At 38.6% G+C, this 18871-nt stretch overlaps 1 protein-coding gene across 1 annotated transcript in view; it reads right to left on the bottom strand.

Annotated features, from left to right (window-relative positions):
• CAMK4 (calcium/calmodulin dependent protein kinase IV) overlaps window positions 1-13289 on the bottom strand; it is a 220202-nt gene extending 206913 nt beyond the window's left edge. The window contains exons 1-3 of the mRNA XM_072597182.1: window positions 13184-13289; window positions 5876-6060; window positions 5000-5224 (exon numbers count right to left, since the gene is read on the bottom strand). Of these exons, the coding sequence (XP_072453283.1) occupies window positions 5000-5157 (158 nt within the window). The 5' untranslated portion in view covers window positions 5158-5224; window positions 5876-6060; window positions 13184-13289. The remainder of the gene's footprint in view (window positions 1-4999; window positions 5225-5875; window positions 6061-13183) is intronic.
• Between the last annotated feature and the right edge of the window lie 5582 nt (window positions 13290-18871).

Genomic DNA, 18871 nt, shown 5'->3' with positions numbered 1-18871 from the left:
GCTTAGTATTGATATTACTTCATTGTCCATGATACATTTTAACATAACACAGTTTCCCTGCTCATCTCTTTTAATTAAATCTACTTAGCTTTAACTTTGTCTGATATCTTGATTGCTACCCTTGATTTTTTTTTTATGTTATCTGAAACATAATAAACATAATAAAACAGTGTCTCTTATTTTTAAATGTGTTTCTTGTAAATATCATATTGTCGGATTCTAGGGTTGTTTGTTTTTATCTGTTCTACTATCTGTTTTCATTTTATGGGTGAGTTCATCCCATTCATTTTGAAAGTTATAATTCTAGTTGTTTATTTCCTTCCATTTTGTTTTCCTCACTGTTTACACTTCTCTCTTTTTTTACCCTGTCCCGCCTTATAATTCTAATTTACTTCTGACTATTGCTTCCCTAATCCACATATCATTCTAAAAGTCCCTCCTTTCTCCTATTCCCTTGCCCTCCTATTTCTCTCTAAGTTAAGATTTTTATGCCCTACTAAATGTATATGCTATTCTGTCTTTAACCCAGTTCTGATGAGAATAAGGTTACAGCACTACTTGCCCTCCATCTTATCTTCCCCACCACCATCATTAATGCCTCTTTTATATTAGATAATTTACTCCATTTCATCTGTCCCTACTCAGTTTTATATTTTAGAATCATCCTGTCATAATCAACAAAAAGCCCTCTGTGTATACTTGTTTGAACTACCCTAACAATGATAATATTCTGAAGAGTTACAAATATTTTTCCCATATAAGTAAACAGTTTAAACTTATTATATCCCTAATAATTAGTTTTTTACACTTACCTGTTAATGTTTTTCCTGATTTTTATAAGTCAAATTTTCTGTTCAGTTTTGGTGTTTTCCTCAAGGAAAGTCCTTTAGTTCACTAAATATCCACCTTTTCCCCTTGCAGGATTACACTCAGCTTTGCTGGGCAGATTATTCTTTACTGCAAACCAAGCTCATTTGTTCTTCACAATGCCACATTTAATGTAAAAGCTGCTAAATCTTATGTCATCCTTGCGGTACCTCCACAATATTTAAATAGTTTCTTTCTATTGCTTGTAATACTTTCTCCTTTGCCTGGGAGCTTTTAAACTTAGTTATAATGTACTCATGAGTTTTCATTTCGGGGATCTCTTTCAGGTAGTGACCAGTGGATTTTTTTCAATTTCTATTTTACCCTCTAGTCCTAGAACTTCAGAGCAATTTTCCTTAATAATTTCTTTCAGTATATTGTCTAGACTCTTTTTTAGATTATAACGTTCAAGTAGCACAACTCTGATATTATCTCTCCTTGATTTGTTTTCCAGGAAGTTGTTTTTCTAATGAGATGGTTCAACTTCTCTTCTAGTTTACACTGTCAGCTCAACCATCTTCCCTGGAACTGAAATCTGGAACAATGTTCTCCTCCAATTGACCAACTCACCAACATTTCCTCACTCTTCCTCACCATAGCTATGGCCTGGAATTCCATTTGGTCAGAGTCTGGGACCCCCTCCAGAACTAGTGGATGGCCCCACAAAATTCCCCTGATCAGCTGCCCAAGCCCCACACTGTTCGTAGTGGGAAAGCCAGACACAGCTGCCCCGAAGGCTTGCTGTATGTTGACTTCTGATATCTACCTGGCATCTGAACTTTACTTCTCAAGTTGTCAGGCTGAACAGGTGCTTCACCCTGGCTTTTAATTATTTCTGCAGCTCCAAAATTTACTTTTAAGGTATTTGTGGGGAAATTGGGGAGAGGTAGGTAGTTTCCTGCCCTGTTTCATCATCTTCCCACAATTTCCTCCATACTAAATCTTAAATGCTTGCTGACTAATTAGGTAAACTAACACTTCTTTAAATAAGAAAAGAAGCTTCCTTATCACTTCGTGTTTATAGAACTTGATGCAAATTACAGAACAAGTTCTCTTCTTTTGCTGCCACACCCTAGGCCATAGAGTATACAAGGAAGTGGGGAGTTCTAGATTGTTATTGTAAATGCAACCTCCAAAAATCAGCTTACCCTAATTTCCTGCACCTTTCCTTATCATGAGTTCTCTTAACAAGATAATGTATATTCAGAAAAGTTTGGGGTTTTGCAGGGTGGGGATACATTCATTAAGAATTACTTTATAATAAATACTATAAGTTATAGGATAACTATAAATTATCTCTAATTCTGTTAACTTGTTTCTCTTTGTCATTTCTTTGTCAGAATTATACTTTGGAACTCTGTAATATCAGATAGTATCATAGTGGTCCATGGACAAACAATTGGTTCAGTTTTGTGTTATGAGTTTTATTTGTTGAAGTCATATAGCTATGATCAAAAAGTTAGAGCAAGGGCTTGAAACTGGTTTATTCAGCCTCAATTTCCTAATTTTTCAAATCATTGTATAATTAAAAAGAAATCTGTCCCATGAACAATTATAGCATTATTGTAATATTTTGCTCTTAAAAACTATATTAATTGTTTTAAAGACATGTGAACAGAAAGCATTTTTAAATGCTACAAAATTAAAGTTTTCCATTCATTCATTAGAAAAAGACTTTGATCAGGAAATTAGTTTTTAAATTATGAGGAGACGTAAAATATATAACTTATTAAGGCTGCAAGCTACAGATAATTGATGTTTTGGATTTTTACTGATGAGCACAGATGAAAAATTCATAATTTTAAATATTTAGCTCTTAATATAGTTCAATTCTAGGTGAAGTGTCTATGCTATTATTAGCATATATTTAAGGGAACTAAGTACAATATGCTTAGTGAGCTATTTAGACAGAATAGGATAGTGACAGGACTTCCTCTGCTAGTGCAATTTGGCATCTTCTCTGCAACTTAAAGTCTTAAAGAGTTTCCTAGACCACTGAGAGGTTAAGTGAGTTGCACAGGTTAAAATGGTACAATATATGTCAGAAGCTGAACTTGAACCCAGGTCTTTCTGGCTTTGAGGCCAGCTCTCTTAGCCACAACTTTCTAGCTACAATTAGTGTACCAGAAAGTTATTCTATAAATATTCAATCAACACAGTCTCTTTTTTTAACTTATAAATTTCAAAATAACCTTCAAATTTCTTATATTTTCCCTATTAAACTTAGATAGTCTTAGACATACTCACACATGTCAATTCAAAGCATATTAATGACAGATTTAAGATAAGCAGTATTTAGAAAGGCAAGTAAGTTTATGCCAGGAATGTCCCCTGGCCTGATTATGAGAATTTCCTTAATGATCTAATAATTTCTAATCAAAAAAATTTAAGCATTGTTTAATTAAAAGTTTAATCTTCTGCACAGCAACAAAACCCATCATTCTGTTTACAAAATTATGTTGTTCTATTTACCATTACAGGAATGTATATTTTATATACATTTTTCAACTTTTTTTTGGTGGAGGGAGTCTCCTAGGATTTCATCAGTAGAGGAAGAGTCTCTCTCTACCTGTAATCTCTTGAGAGGAGAAACTCCCAGTGTGGAAATCTGTATTAATCTGTAAGCCTTAAAGAGTTGCTGGGAGGATGAAGTTCAATGACTTGCCCATGGTTACACAACAATTCTGAGTTATAGGTAAGAACCCTACACTACCCCTATACAAATTCTCATATCTACTTCACCTTTCTACCTTCCATATTAGTGATAATTTTTCTTTTAATTCCCTCGATGACCTGGATGTTTCATTTGTATAATATTGAACATTTGGAAACATTTGATAACTGACAATTAATCCCTTTGAATTCAAATGTTTTGTATCTTAGAGTCATCTAATACAACTCCTCAACCCAATTAGATTTGAGGGAAAAGAGAAGGGAGGAAGAATGAAAGAGAAGCAATGAGAGAAAAGATCCTCTGAATCCTTGCACACAGTGTTCAAATTACAAAATCTAATTTAGAACTTTTACCAACAGGAAAAAAAAAAAAAGAAATTTCTATTAGCTAAACTCCTTACTCTCCTCCCCCAGTGGAATTTCCTGGCATCATTGAGCATGAAAACTGAAAGGAAGTAACAACTTTTTATCTTTAGTGTTTCCCATAATAAGAGATCTGAATCTTAACTGAGTAATTAGAATTTCCCCAATGTCTGAACAGAAAAACACAAAGAGAACCTAGAATGTAAAAATACAATAGCATATGGCACCAGTTCCATAGCAAAAGTCTTAAACCACTGTAAATCAGATCAGAAAGGAGAATTCTGCAGTCCACGGGAGGTTGCATAGTACGTTATTTAAACAAATAACTACAGTACATGAAAGAAGATAGCTAGGACCCTTCTCACTAATGATCACTCTTCTAGACTCTTGGAGCTGTTTCGCTAGATTATTTTTCTGCCACAAACTCTTGTGATTCATTCTGCTATCTCTTCCTGAACAGCCACTGCAAGAAAGCTGGTATTTAAGTTTAATTTCCAATGTCACTTAATTTAGAGAGCAAGACGGGGCAGGGGGAGGGGAACCCAATTTTAACGTTTTTGTAATATTTCCGCTCCTCCCAATCCCCCAGACAAAAGGACGCTCAAATAGGTTGTAGTCCTGGACTGAGTGAAGTAGGATGGATGACAGAGTGGGGTTCCAAAGTGGAGGAGAAAGCTGCCTGAAAAGAGGCTGGTGCCGGAGGTTCCTGGGGAGAGCAGGGATGGCGTAGAGCTCGAATACTGCTCCATACGATTCTGCAATCCTAAATTTCCTCTGCAGGGAGAAAACCTTGACCAAAGAGTGTCCACTCGAAATTTAGTTAGAGAGCCAATTAAAATGATGGTGATGATGACGATGTCGAGGACCATGGAGGAAGGAAAGGGAAAGTGAGAGTCCCTGAGAAGCAGAGGTCTGAAGCCCGGCACGCATACACACTCCCTGCTTTCCATGTTTACCTGCGCACGGCCGGGAACGGCTCGCCTGGTTTGGCCAGAGAAGCCACCGGAGCCAGAGGAACCGAACCCGCGCTTCTCTGCACCCAGCTTCCCCTCCGCCCCCAGACACACTCCATCCACGTCCTCGTCCCCCTTCTTACCGTCCCAGCTCCGTCTCCACCTCGAAGAAATCATCCAAAGAGTCTTTATTGGAGCCGTCGATCCAGTAGTCGGGAGTGGCCGAGGCGTTGCTAGCCAAGGTAGCAGACGAGGACGTACTAGAGGAGGAAGCGGAGGTGGGCACGGTGACTTTGAGCATCTTCCCCGCAGGACTCCGCTCGCTGGGCTCCCCGGGGCTCCTCGGGGCTCCTGGGCTCTCCCGCAGGCTGAGGAGCAAGAAGGAGAAGCGAGTCCGTGTCCTTCCGCACCCCCACCCCGCCGCGACCACCTTCTCCTTCTCCTGTTCTCCCACACACTGCTCTCTTACCGCTGCTCCTCTGTGGTGTGCAAGAGTGCGGAGGGAGGAGGGGGGAGGGGAGGGGAGGAGGATGGAGGAGCTCGGAGAGACAGACTAGGAAGAGGGAGAAAAGCAGAGGTGTTATCTCTTGTCTCTCCCCTATTTTTCCCTCCTTCCTCCTTTCTTCTTCCTCTCCCCTCCCCCGTTCCTCCACAGGAGAACCCCAGGTCCAGACCCTTGGGAAGGGGAGCTGCCACTCTCCTGCAGCAACTGGAAAGAAATAAGGCACTGAAGGGGTGGTTGCTGAGGAAGCCAGAATGGCGATCGAGACACAAGGAGGGATGCTGTGGCCCAGGGGCTCACTCCTCTCCTCTCCAGCCTCTTCTCCCAGGGTTCTTGCAGTGGGTCCCTCCCACTGGTCACCCGCCAAACATCATTCTATTTCTCCTGTTTCAGCTGACTAAGCATTTGCCCAGGAAGTTCGGAAGACCAGTGGAGACTCCCCATCCCAAAGGGCAATGCTGGTCTCCTCCTCCCCCAAGTCCGAGGGAGTACCTTAAGTCAAGGTGACCTGACTCACCTAGAGTTAGATGCTGTAGTAGGTCCCGTGGATGCAGCTGCTGTTAGTTTCTTCTCTGCATTCTTCTAGGGTCTCTCCTTAAACTGTGCGTCTCCCATCACCAGAAGGCCTGCAGAAGTGGCTCAGAATCACAGGGCTGGATGGAACCTTGAAAAGTCATCTCCTTAACTCCCAGGCTTCATAACCTGCCACAGATAAAGAAGAATCCAGGATTTAAAGTTCTTCAGAGAAAATATCCCACTTGTCCAAAGGTTACTATTCCAAAGGTTACTTCACAGTCAAGAAATTCCTCCATATACTTGTTGAACCTAAATCTCTCATACTTCTGTTTTAAAATCATTCCTTCTTTTGGGTATACTGAAAATAACTAGTTAATACATGAGAATAACTATTAAATGATTCCCTGCCCAACCTTCTCTTCTCCTGGATAAATAATGCCAATCTTTTTTTCCCCGTCAGAAGTTTTATTTTCTTTCTGTGACTTTCCTTTGAAACCTCTCTAATCTTCCTACCATCAAATTCTCTACTGCCCTCTGAAAATATTAGTGACACAAACCTAGCTCGTGCCCCCAGTCCTTGGCTTATACTTTCTTTGAGTGGTTTCCTGCTACACTGATAAGAATAGTTTCACTTTTTGGTCTTTTGACAAATTTATTCTAATTTTGGAGTGGCAGTGGGAGTGAGGAATAACTAAGTGGAATATTATTCTTATATTTATTTTTAAATCTGGGGTGGTTTGATGGGGATTAATGTGCAGTGGATAATGGACTCACAAATGCAGCAGGGCCATGCTCATTCGTATTTTGGATTATTTTCTAAAAAGAGAGACTAGAGATTATGAAATGCTGTGTTATTTAATCAGTCTGGTTCCCTGACCTACAGATTAAGGACTGAATTAATTTGTAGAGAAATCATCTGTGAATTTAGTCAAATCAAATTCTTGCCTTTATTGAAGGCAATCAGTAAACATTTATTAAGCACCTTCTGTATAAAAGGCACTGTGCTAAGCACTGTGGATATAAAAAGAAAGCAGAAACAGTCCCTCCCCTGGAGAAGCTTAATCTAATGGGGAAACAACATGCAAACAATTTTATGCGTATATGTGTGTATGTATGTATATATGTATGCATATGTGTATGTGTGTACATATGTGGGCATACATATACACACATATGGCCATATACAGGCAAGCTATATACAGGATAAATAGAAAAAAAAATTAACAAAGGGAAGGCACTAGAAATAAGAGGGTTTGAGGAAGGTAAAAACATGGGATTTTAGTTGGGACTGAAAGGAGGCCAGAGAAGTCAATAGGCATAGGAGAGGAGGGAAATTCCAGGCATGGAGTGTAGCAGAGAAAATGTCCAGAAGAGTACATGATGGGGAGTAATGTATGTGAATACTGGAAAGGCAGAAAAGGCTAGGTTTTGAAGGATTTTGAGGGCAGAAAGAATTTTGTATTTGATCCTGGAGGCAATAGGTAGCACCTGAAGTTTATTGAGTAGGTATGGAGAAGAGGGGGAAGAAAACGGGGGAGAGAGCACAATAATGAGACTTATGCTTAGGAAAATCATTTTAGTGTCTATATGGAGGATGAATTGGAGTGGGGAGAGACCTGAAGCAACCAGGCCCTTATAGTAGTCCAGATGTGAAGTGAGAGGGACATGAAATGCAGTAGTAGCAGTATCAGAGAAGAAATGTGCTGTAAGGGATGCTGCAAAGGCGAAATCAATAGACCTTAGCAAGAGATTGGATGGAGAGGGGGGTGCTGAAAGAGAGTAAGGTGCCAAGATGATTCTTAGGTTTTCAAGGGCCTGGGAGGGTGGTATTGCCCTTTACAGTAATAGGAAGAGTGGAGGGGGAAGGGAAGGGAGGGAAGAGTTTGGGGAATGCTAAGTTTAAGATGTCAGTAGACCATTCAGTTCAAGATGTCTGAAAGGCAGTTGGAGATGAGACACTGGAGGAAAGTAGATTTGGGGCACTATAGGTAGATTTAAGAATCATTGGCATAAAGATGGTATGGGAGCTGATAAGATCACCCAGTGAAGGGAGAAGAAAAGGAGACCCAGAATAAAATCAACCTGGAAGAGGATCCAGCGAGGAGGCAGAGAGTGGCTAGATAGACAGGAGGACCAGGAGACAGCAGTGTCCCAAAAAACTAGAAAGAAGAAAGTGTCAAGGAAGAAAGACCGCTCAACAGTGTCAAAGGCTGCAGAGAAGTCAAGAACATGGATGGTGGAAAGGCCATTGGATTTGGTAACTAAGAGATCATTAGTAACTCTGAAGACAGAAGTTTCAGAGGAACGTGTGGGAAGCCAGACTGTAAGAGGTTACAATAGGGAAAGTGGAGACTGTAATTGTACTCTGCCTTTTCAAGGAATTTAGCTATTAAGGGCAGAACAGATCTAGAATGATAGTTCATGGGGATGGAGGGATCAGGTGAGGGGTTTTCTTCAGGATAGTGGAGACAGGGCCATGTTTGTAGGCAGTAAAAATGAGACAGAAAGCAAGGAATTATTTAAAATAAGTGTAAATGGTTTCACATAAAGTAAGGATGGAAGACAGGGTAATCTTTTAGAAGAGATAGGATAGAATTGGATCCCTTCAGCAGTTAGAGGGGTTTGCCTTGGTAAGGAGTAAGTCCATCTCATTATGCAAGACACGAAATGAGGAAGAGAAGTAGGAGTTCATAGCAAAAGGTTTAATTTTTTTTGTAAAATATGAGACAAGTTTCTCAGCTGAGAGAGTGAAGGGAAGAGAAATCATGGTATATTTGAGGAAGGATGAGAAGATGTAGAAAAACTACTGTGGAAAGTGGGATGGTGGGTTGATAAGGGACGTATAGTAGGACTGAGGGCCCAGTTGAGGCAGTGTAACATAAGTCTGTCGTACACCCAAACAGAATGACTGAGTGAATTTCCTCCACTTTCATTCAGCAGTATGTGTGTAGGAATGAAGGTGATACATGGTGGGAGTGACCCAAGATTGGAGTTTGGCTGGGCCTAATCAGTGATATGATAAGGGAACTAGAGATTCGAGAGAGGAGGATGCTGTAGAGTGGAATTGGTTCACTAAAGGGACAAGATGGGGAGGAGTGAGTGATTAGTTTCAGAGAGATGACCTTGGAAGTAATGAGGGGTCAAGGGACTGGAGGTCACAGTACAGATGAAGAGTAGGGTTTTGGAAAGGAAGGGAGAGGGAGAGGAGAAAAGCCAATAGATTATGGCCAATTAGGGGATTTCAGAATTCTTGTACATATAGGTAGTACATTTATGGGTAATAGCAAGATGGGGATATAACCATCTTTTGTCTGTGGCTAAGGTGGGGTGGAGGAGTAGCTTATGGGAGATGGGTAGACTCAGGAATTGAGTGGTTAGGGAATTTGAGGGAGAAGCAATATGTATGTTGAAGTTCCCTGATATGAAGGCAGGTATTAAGGAGGAAAGAAAAACTGTGAGCCAAGTACCAAACTCATTGAGGAAGGAAGGGGAGTGACATGGGTGTCTGTAGACAACAACTCCCAGGATTTTGATTGGGTGGTAGATAGGAATAGTATGAACCTCAAGGAAGAGAATTTACTGAGTGATGGAGGTAATAAGAGCATCTGGAAGTGGCAATGGGGGGCAAGGAGTATTAGTATTCTCCCTTAGCCTGTAAGCCAAGGAAAATGAGTGAAGGTGCAGTGGCCAGAAAGGCGGTGTCATCAGGGAAAAGTCAGCTTTCATTAAGAGCTAGTAGATGGAAATAGTAGAATAGGAAAAGATTTAAGCTGAAGGGAAGTCTGTCGCCCATGGAACAAACATTCCATAGGGCACAGTAGAAGGTCTAGGTGGTCTTTAATAGGAACTTTTGGATGGGAGGGTTGAGAGGCTAGGAATAAAGAATTATAGTAGTGGAGGATGGGAAATGGTGTTTGGATGATGATCTACAGGATCACTGGCATGAGGAGGGTATGACCAGGTGTGAAAATTTTCATGACAGTGAAGGGTGCCACTCTTCTTCCCAACAGAGGTTGGAGTTCAAGCTGGAGGCAAGTGCAATATGAGATAGAAGGCACACAATCATATGGTCAGATGAGAGGATTAGGCAGGAAAACAGTCCAGCAGAAGATAGAAGGCCTGAGGTCAAAGGGGAGGTTGTAATTTGCACTAGAGGTTCTACATGTCTCCAGTGGGAGGATGGACAGGCAGTAGGAGGTGGAAGTTGCCTTGTACTGGCATAAATGGAAGACATTGCTTTAAGCGAATGGTGGGTCAGCTCTCTGAATACAAATTTTACTATCACTTTACGGAGAACAGAACACAAAGGGACAAACATCATCCCCCACCCTAATTCTCCAGTTGGTGGAAGGATGCTACCTAATTAGTTTACATCATTTCTTCATGCAGCTGTTGAAAGGCATGCACAAGAATATTGGTTGCTCCATACAGACACCTAGTTAAGCAATTTTCTGCCTCTATCTATGACACAAATTTTTAAAAAGGAGATTATATTAAAGTATGTTTGAGGAAAGTCTTTTTTTCCCTTCTATTACAGAAGACATCCTTTCTTTAGTGCATCAGTGAGATCAGACCTGGTTCCAATTTGCAGCTGGAATCTGGTAAAAGCATGAATGTCTTTCTCAAAATTTTCTTTAGAAGGTTCCTTTAATTTTTTAAATTTACTGTTCTTATAAATCCAGTATCTATTTCATTAGAGTGGGGTTTCAAAATGATTAAGTTTATTTTTAAAGAAAGGACATATAATCTACATGTTTCTATGATGGTGAACATACTTAGACATATCTGAGTAGTTGACTTAAACGAGATGCTTTATGAAATAATGCATATGGAAATAATGCACACTGAAAAGTCTGAAAGTGCTTGCAAGTTCCATTATGACTTCTCTAAAGTCCTCCCCCACTACTGCCTCATTATGCCATGAGAGGGGCTTTGGGTCCCAGACAGCAGATAGCAAACTCTAAAGATCTTCCCTGACCCCAAAAGACCAAGGACTAGTCATTGCAATTGTGTTCTATGTATTCACTTCTCATTTCTACCTTTTTAGAATCCTTGTCTTTCTTCGAGGTACATTCAGTGCCATCTTCTCTGTGAACCATTTTTTATTTCCTTATAACCCCATTTTAAAAAATATTCTCTCTATCCCCAAATTACTTGTATTTTACTCATGTATGAACATGTTGTGTCCCCAAATAGAATGTCAATTCCTTCAGGGTAAAGACTTTTTTTGCTTTGTTTCCAGAGGGTTTAACACATTGTAAGTGCTTAATAAATGCTTGTTGATTGACTGCTTGACAATATGGAATGTTGGAAAAATTCATTTACCAGAAAGTTAACCACAAGGTAATGGTTATTTCTGTCAACAGCAACTCATACAATCAACTACTGAGGCTTTACCAGGATGTGAGTGAGTGTGTGTGTGTGTGTGTGTGTGTGTGTGTGTGTTTTTAGGAGGGGAAGGGGTTGTGGTGCTGGTGTTTACATTTAGTAAAGGAAATATACACATACCAATTAAATCATTCATCTTTAGAACTAGTGAAGTATTATCCTCCTCCTCATAATTACTTAGATTATAGCAAATCAAAATGTTATGTGAAGATACACATTCTTCAAGGGAAAAAGTTTTTACTTAACTCATCTCTTTCCTTGTATAGGAAAAGAGGGCAAACATTTGCCTTCGTTAGTATAAAGTAGTGGTTCTCAAATTGTGGATCCTTGAGGTCCTTGAAACCCTTTTAGAGATTGCTTGAAGTCAAAACTTTTCATAATACTAAGATGTTTTAATTTCTAATATGATAAATATTAATAGACATAATTAACATGAGAAAACTCTTAGGAAGCATGAGGGTCACAATAATTTCACAAGTATTAAGAAGTCCTGGAACTAAAAAAATCTGAAAACTACTGGTGTGGAGAATGAAATAACCTTTCTCTATCACTCTTCTATCCTATAGAATAGTAAGCATTTTCCTGACTATGTTGAAGAATCATCTAGGTGCTATAGAAGCTGCACTTCTAACTAATAGGGCACTAAAAGAACCCTGAGTTGTATAACTAACTTTAGCAGCACATGAGAGGATGCTGAAGGGCACTTGAACAAATTATTCTTCCACTTAGTCCGTATTCACCTAGGTCTTGTATCCATTCCAGATGTGTAAACATAAACAAACAAAAAACATTCCCAGAGCTACTTTCTACATCCCTCTACCTTTATCGTACTAGAGTAATAATTGCTAATCCACTCGTACTTGGGGATGCTCTAACTCACTTATACACAGACATGACAAGAAGCACACTGATGGATTTTCCAACACAAAATATGCTGTCTTGTTTGAATATATGTTGTAAACAAAATAATGTGAAGAGTTAGCAATTTTTAGATGAATTTCAGCTGGCCATATATAAATCACGAGGCTGGGCTTTGAGTCCTTGTTGAGTTTTCAACCATTCAGTCATTGTTTCTTAATCACCTCCTAAAACCTAGTCTGAACACCTAGTAGTAAGTCTATTTGACACAAGATCTATCCTCATAAAACTACAATTTCTAAACATGTATTTTAATTTTCTACTTAAATTTACCAGCTAAATGTAGATTTTGTTCTTCTGTTTATTCTGACTTCTGCCAGGCAATTCCTTACTGTTATATTTATATCAACTTATCTTTTTATACCAGTATAGTCTCTTACTATTTTCACTGTTAAAACATTTCCTGTCTCTTTTTTCTATCTTTTTTACTTCTTGTTCCCACTGTCTTACTCCAACATCTCAGGTTAATATAATAAGTATCAAATATTTTTATTTTTTGATTCCATAAACTTTAGTAGAGTTTAGTTTTAGTTTCATGTTTAAAACAAAAGGGTTTTGATTGAGGGAACATATCTGACTAAAGGATTTGAAATGGGGAAATTCTTCATTACTGAACATTTTTTACCAAGGAAAATTCAAAATTTCAGATGCAAAGTATTTTAGATTAAACTTTTTCATAAAGCACAAAGATTTAATCATATTAAAATCAAGTTTTAAAACTGTTGTACATTAATAGCAAGGAATCCATCATAAATCCAAGCTTGCAGTTATATATCATAGGTAAAATAAGCTTCAGCATGGCCAATATACTCCTTTTAGCAATTTTTATGATTCATACTTATCAACAAAGTCAAATTCACTGAGATCTTTCAGGTAGCAGAAGCAAAGAAATTAATAAGGCCAAACTACTCCGTTCATTTCATGCATATAAAAATGTGGCCTAATTTTCATGAAAAATGCAAGGGAATAATAAGCACCAGATTTCTTCCTGGGTTTCACTCACCAAGAATGGCACTTCAGGATCCTTAGTTTTTAGGCACATGTTTTCTTGCCTTTCATGCTTATTATTTTCTCATTACAGAATTAAGAATCTTCCTGCCTGGAATTTCCAGTTGCTAAGCAACATTTCCTTTTTCTTCTCTGTGAAACTTTGCTGCCTTACTAGGACATCATCATCTTCATCATAATCACCACCAAAGAGCACCTTCTCAGAGAAATTGGTACTGCTTACTTAAATTATATTAGATACAGATGTTTGCCTTCTAGGAAAGTAACATCACAGGAAATTAACATTAATGTGAACATACATTTAAAAGGACAGAAGAGGCTCTATCCTTTCTTCTACTTAATGGATTATTTGTTTGAAAGTAAAAGATATTGCTTGTGGCATAATAAATATAAATAAATATAATAAAAATATTTGACATTAGGAAGACCTGAATTCTCTGACATGGTTATTTGATCCTAGGCAAAGCTCTTAACCTTTCAGTGAGTGCTTAGTGGAAATCTCAACTCTGGGTGTCATTTTGACGTTCATTCCCTTTGCTGGAGAGAATTCCTTAGACTAAACACGATGGTTCTTAACACTTTTTGTATGTCATGGACCCGTTTGGAAGGCTGGTGAATCTTCTCAGAATAATGTGTTTAAATTCATAAAATAAAATATATAGGATTACAAAAGAAATGTGTAGAAAAACAGAATGCTCAAAATAATTCTATTTTTAAAAGTTCATGAGTTTCTGGTTAAGAAACTCAGACTAGTGCCAAAAATGGAATTATTATTCAGAATCTGAGGTGGGAGGGGAATTGAAACAATTTAGAACCTAATTGTCCTATTGAGAAGACAGACAACAGATCTAGAACAAACTTTAAGGGCAGGTCAAGGAAAAAGATCGGCAGAAGTTGTCAGGCCTTGTGGCTTCAGCCAAGCAGTTCCTGGCTAACCTTTTGCTATATAAGGAAAAATAATTAGAGTTGCACAAAAATGGAATGAACTTACAACATAGTAGGTGGATATCAAATTAACTGAGTATGTGAGGTCTTGATATGAGAAAGGTGATAAAGGCAAAATCTTTATATAAGCAAATCAATTAAAAGTTGATTTATAGGTATTTGTTATAATTTTTTACCTTAAATTTAAGGGCTAGGCCAGAACAAGAGTTAGCATTATAGATCTAAGGCTTGACTCCATTACCAGGCAAGTATGATCTCAAGGAAATGTATTGAGTTGGTATGAGGCTGTCATGCAGTCCAGCAATGAGTTCAGCCTTTGCTAAAATGAATGGGGATGAGTAGTCCCTTCTACTGAATTTCTATCTGCAGGGGAAAATGATTTGCTTCCTCTCAACAGAGAAATAAACCCAAGGCACACACAGTCATGTGTCACTAGTTTATTTTACTTCGTCATCACCTCAAGAATACACCCCCACAGTGACTGGCTCCTGAAATGTTACTGCTCTCCAATTCATATCTCTCTCCAGTCTTCCCAGAGGCATACTTCTCAGTCCTGTGTCATTAAAAGCCCAAAGCACCAACGGGACACATCATTATTTACAATGGTAATGGTATAACAGCTTTTGTGCCTTTATCCTTTAGGAGACATGGCCGAGTAATTGTGGGATGGATAGGGGATACAGTAGTTTTTATCCTTCCCTCTGTTGTAGGAGGAATATCTTTTCTCTGAGTTCATGTGGTGGGTAACTGTTAACAAATACATATTTACCACAATGCAAAAATTATGGAGGCAAAAACCCAGGTTTTATTTTATGCTCAAGCATAGGTTCAGACCTCAGAGAAAACTTGAACGTTTGTGAGAAGGAATTACGTCAGAGTAACAGAAAAATAGTTATTTTATATATTGCAAGCTTATACATTCCTCTCAGGCCATAGAAGTTGGAGAAAATATATATATATACATATATATGTATATATATATATGTATGTATATAATCCCATACTTCCTTCAGTGTCCTAAAAGTTGAACAAACTTAAAGAGTCATAATCTCATACATCCCATGAGGAAACAAAACTCATTAAACAAATTCTAGAGGCAAACTAAGCCAAGTTACAGATTAAACTACAGTTAGAGGATTCACAAATAGACTGATTGAGGAGGAGGATTTATGTGTTGCCAAGGAGTCAGAGAGAGTTGAGAATCTTCCTCTGAGTTCTGAATACTAGAAGAAAATTTAGAAATTCCTTTAACACGTTCAAGATCTATACCTTGGGCCTTTGGATACTATAACTAACTAAGGGGATCCTACTTCTTTAAGATCTCTGCCTAGGAGACTTTGAATATCGTAATTGGTTAAGGGTGTCAAAAAGAGGGTTGGCTCAACTGATGGCTGGCAGCACTAAAATGTTGCATCCTGCAAAATAATGGGATCCCACTTACTTTGCAGTAGTTATGTAAATTTTTTCTATAAATAAGGGAGGCCTGGACAGCAAGGTTGCTCACAAAATTCCCATACCAAGCCTAGGACTTCAGAAGAAGGTATCCAGAAACTTACCAGTGCTTTGATTGAGGATATATCAGAATTGCCTGAAGTCAGTTTGATTTCTAGTAAACAAACAGGAACTGTGGCCAATAGGCTCTCATCCCTGGCCTACGAGGGCCACAGTTAGGGGATGGAGCCAGCTTCTGATAGGTCCTTTGGTAGTTCTTAGGGAGATGAAACCAAACTCTGTGTACATACTTTCAGGCTATTGAAAAAGCCTGAGATCAGTCCATAGAGGCAGAGACATAGTTCCCAGGTTACCTGTATAATGAACCTCTAAAAAGCCTAGGATGGGTGAAAGGTCTAACATGTGAGGGCTCCAAGAGAAGTATAACCCTAATCCTACCCCAAGCCAAGGCAGTTTCTTTCTTTTCTTTCTTTTTTTAACATTTTTATTTAAGGTTTTTAGTTCCAAATTCTATCCCTCCTTCCTTCCCTCCCCCATCCCTGCGATGATAAACAATCAGATATATGTGTCCAGCTATGTAAAACACTTCCATAGTGTACATTTTGTACAAGAAGACCCAAATAAAAGGGGAAAGATGGGGAAAAGAAAGTAAAAAATAGCATGCTTTAGTCTGTATTCAATCAATACCGGTTCTTTCTCTGGAGGCAGATAGTTTGCTTTATCATTAGGCCTTTGACATTGCCTTGGATCAATGTATTGCTGAGAATAGCTAAGTCATTCACAATTCTTCATGGTACAGTATTGCTGTTAATGTGTACAGCATTCTCCTGGTTTTGCTCACTTCACTATACACCAGTTCATGTAAGTCTTTCCAGGTTTATCTGAAATCATCCTGCTTGTCATTTCTTATAACATAATAATATTTCATTATAATCATATACTACAGTTTTTAATGGATATCTCTTTGATTTCCAATTCTTAGCCACCATAAAAAGAGCTGCTGCTATAAATATTTTTGCACAAATAGGTCCTTCTCCCTCACCTTTTTTTTTTTATGTCTTTGGGATACAGATCTAGCAGTTGTTTTGCAGAATTGAATGGTAAGCATAGTTTTATAGCCCTTTAGGCAATATTCTAAATTGCTCTCCAGTGTGGTTGGATCAGTTCACAACTCCACCAACAGTGTATTAGTGTTCCAGTTTTCCTGCATCCCCTCCAACATCCAACAACTAATTTTAGTTTCCAGGTCAGTTTCTTAAATAAAAGACATGTGATGCTGAGAGATGAATAGGTACAAAGGAAGATAAGACTCATGATTGACTAATACTTCTGAACCTGAGGTATGGTGTACCTGTGGAGAAGAGACTTTTAAATCAAAAAGACTGATGGAAGAGTTTGAGAGACAGGGCAGAAAGTCAAACTTAGACTTTTGAATGAGAGATAATATATCTCCCCAAGACTGAAGATATGTGGGAAATCTGGACACTAACATATTCCTTGACTCCCCACTGCCTACAGACCTAGAGACTGCTAGGACTGCTAGTCCACTATTTCAAGTGGACCCCTTCCACCTCATTCCCTGACTTGTTCTTGCTTCTTCCAAAGAGCTCATCTATATTCAAAGAGTTCTTACATATTCATTCTCTACTTAAATCTGTATAATGTTTATTATTTAATGCTTACTTCTTGGATAAAGGGTTTTTTTTAGCTATCTATGTAATTAGGTTCAACTGCTAAATTCCACCCCCCTGCACCCCCACCTCCAGGTAAAACAGCAGAGTAAAAGTCTATCTATCTATCTATCTATCTATCTATCTATCTATCTATCTATCTATCTATTGATTTATCTATCTTTCTATCTAATTGCATCTCAATCTTTCTCTGTCTATGCACACATATATTTGTATGTGCATATATATATATATATATGCATATATCATGTCAGGGGGAACTAGGTGGCACAGTAGATATAGTGCCAGGCTTGAAATGAGGAAGACTCTTTTTGAGTTCAAATCTGGCCTCAGATACTTACTAGCTGTGTGACCCTGGGAAAGTCACTTAACACTGTCTGTCTCAGTTTATTCATCTGTAAAATGAACTGAAGATGAAAATGGCAAACCATTCTAGTATCTTTGCCCAGAAAACCCCAAATGAGGTCACAAGAAGTTATGCATGATTGAAAATTAATGAACAACATCATAATGCCATCTTTATCAATTGCAAATCCATTGACTCCTCCTACAAAATAAGCAAGTTAGCCTCAGTAAAGCAGAAGCTACCCTGAGGGAGACAAGTGACATGTTCCAAGTGAATCAAACCCTTGTCTCCACCTTGACCACCACCTTCACTCAGACCGTAATGGAGATAGTCCAGGGATCTAAATTCAAGAACTGTAGAAACAGCAGCACCTCCCACATTACTGCCCCTGTGTCCAGCCATGTCCCCATAGCCATCATCCAGAGAAGTAATCACTTTAAAGATGAGACCTGGAAACTGCTTCTGAAGGTGCTAAGCCCCACCTCCTAAGCAGCTGTAGCTACTGAAGCCACATAAGAGAAGGTTCAGGAGACCAAAGCCCTTGACACTGTAAATGGTTCAGTATCAGCAGTGGATAAGCTTCATTACAGGAAATGATATTAAAGAAGATCCATTACCATCTGCTTTGTCACCATACCCAAAGACCATGCAACTTTTCCAACTGAACTGTACCTGAAACCTCCTATATGTGTTGTGTTCCCCTGTTAGAAAATGAGTCCCTAGAGATCAAGGACTGCCTCAGTTGTATTCATTTGTGTTCTCAGTGCTTATCAGAGTACTTTACACATAGTAGATGTTTGAGAAGTGCTTTTTCATTTATTCTATGCACTTTTCCTTGCTTATCTCTTCTAGCTGTGCTTATTTGCACTGTCTGAGGTCCTGATTGCTGACCTTAATTTTTAAAATTTCTTTGAGATATAATAAATTCTGCTTCAGCCTCTAATTTTACTCTGTTAATCTTTATACTTCAAATGTCTTTTCTGTAAATCACATATTGTTGGATTCTGCTTTCAAGTATATATTACTTTACTTTTGGGGTTTATGGTTAAATACATCTGATTCACTTTCATGGTTATGATTGTTAATTGTGTTCTCCCCTCTAGTATTTTTCTACTAATTATTTTTCTGATACCTGTATCACCCTCTTTATAAAGAAGACAAAAGTGGGGGAGGGGAGGGGAGGCAAGGAGTGGAATGGGAATAATCCCTGTAATCCATAATTTAAGCAATCTAATTCCACTTCTTGATG

The sequence above is a fragment of the Notamacropus eugenii genome, chromosome 3 (assembly GCF_028372415.1).
Source record: "Notamacropus eugenii isolate mMacEug1 chromosome 3, mMacEug1.pri_v2, whole genome shotgun sequence".
Lineage (NCBI taxonomy): Eukaryota > Metazoa > Chordata > Mammalia > Diprotodontia > Macropodidae > Notamacropus > Notamacropus eugenii.
The sequence above is the reverse complement of the archived record's forward strand: the minus strand, read 5'-3'. Positions and strand labels throughout refer to the sequence as shown.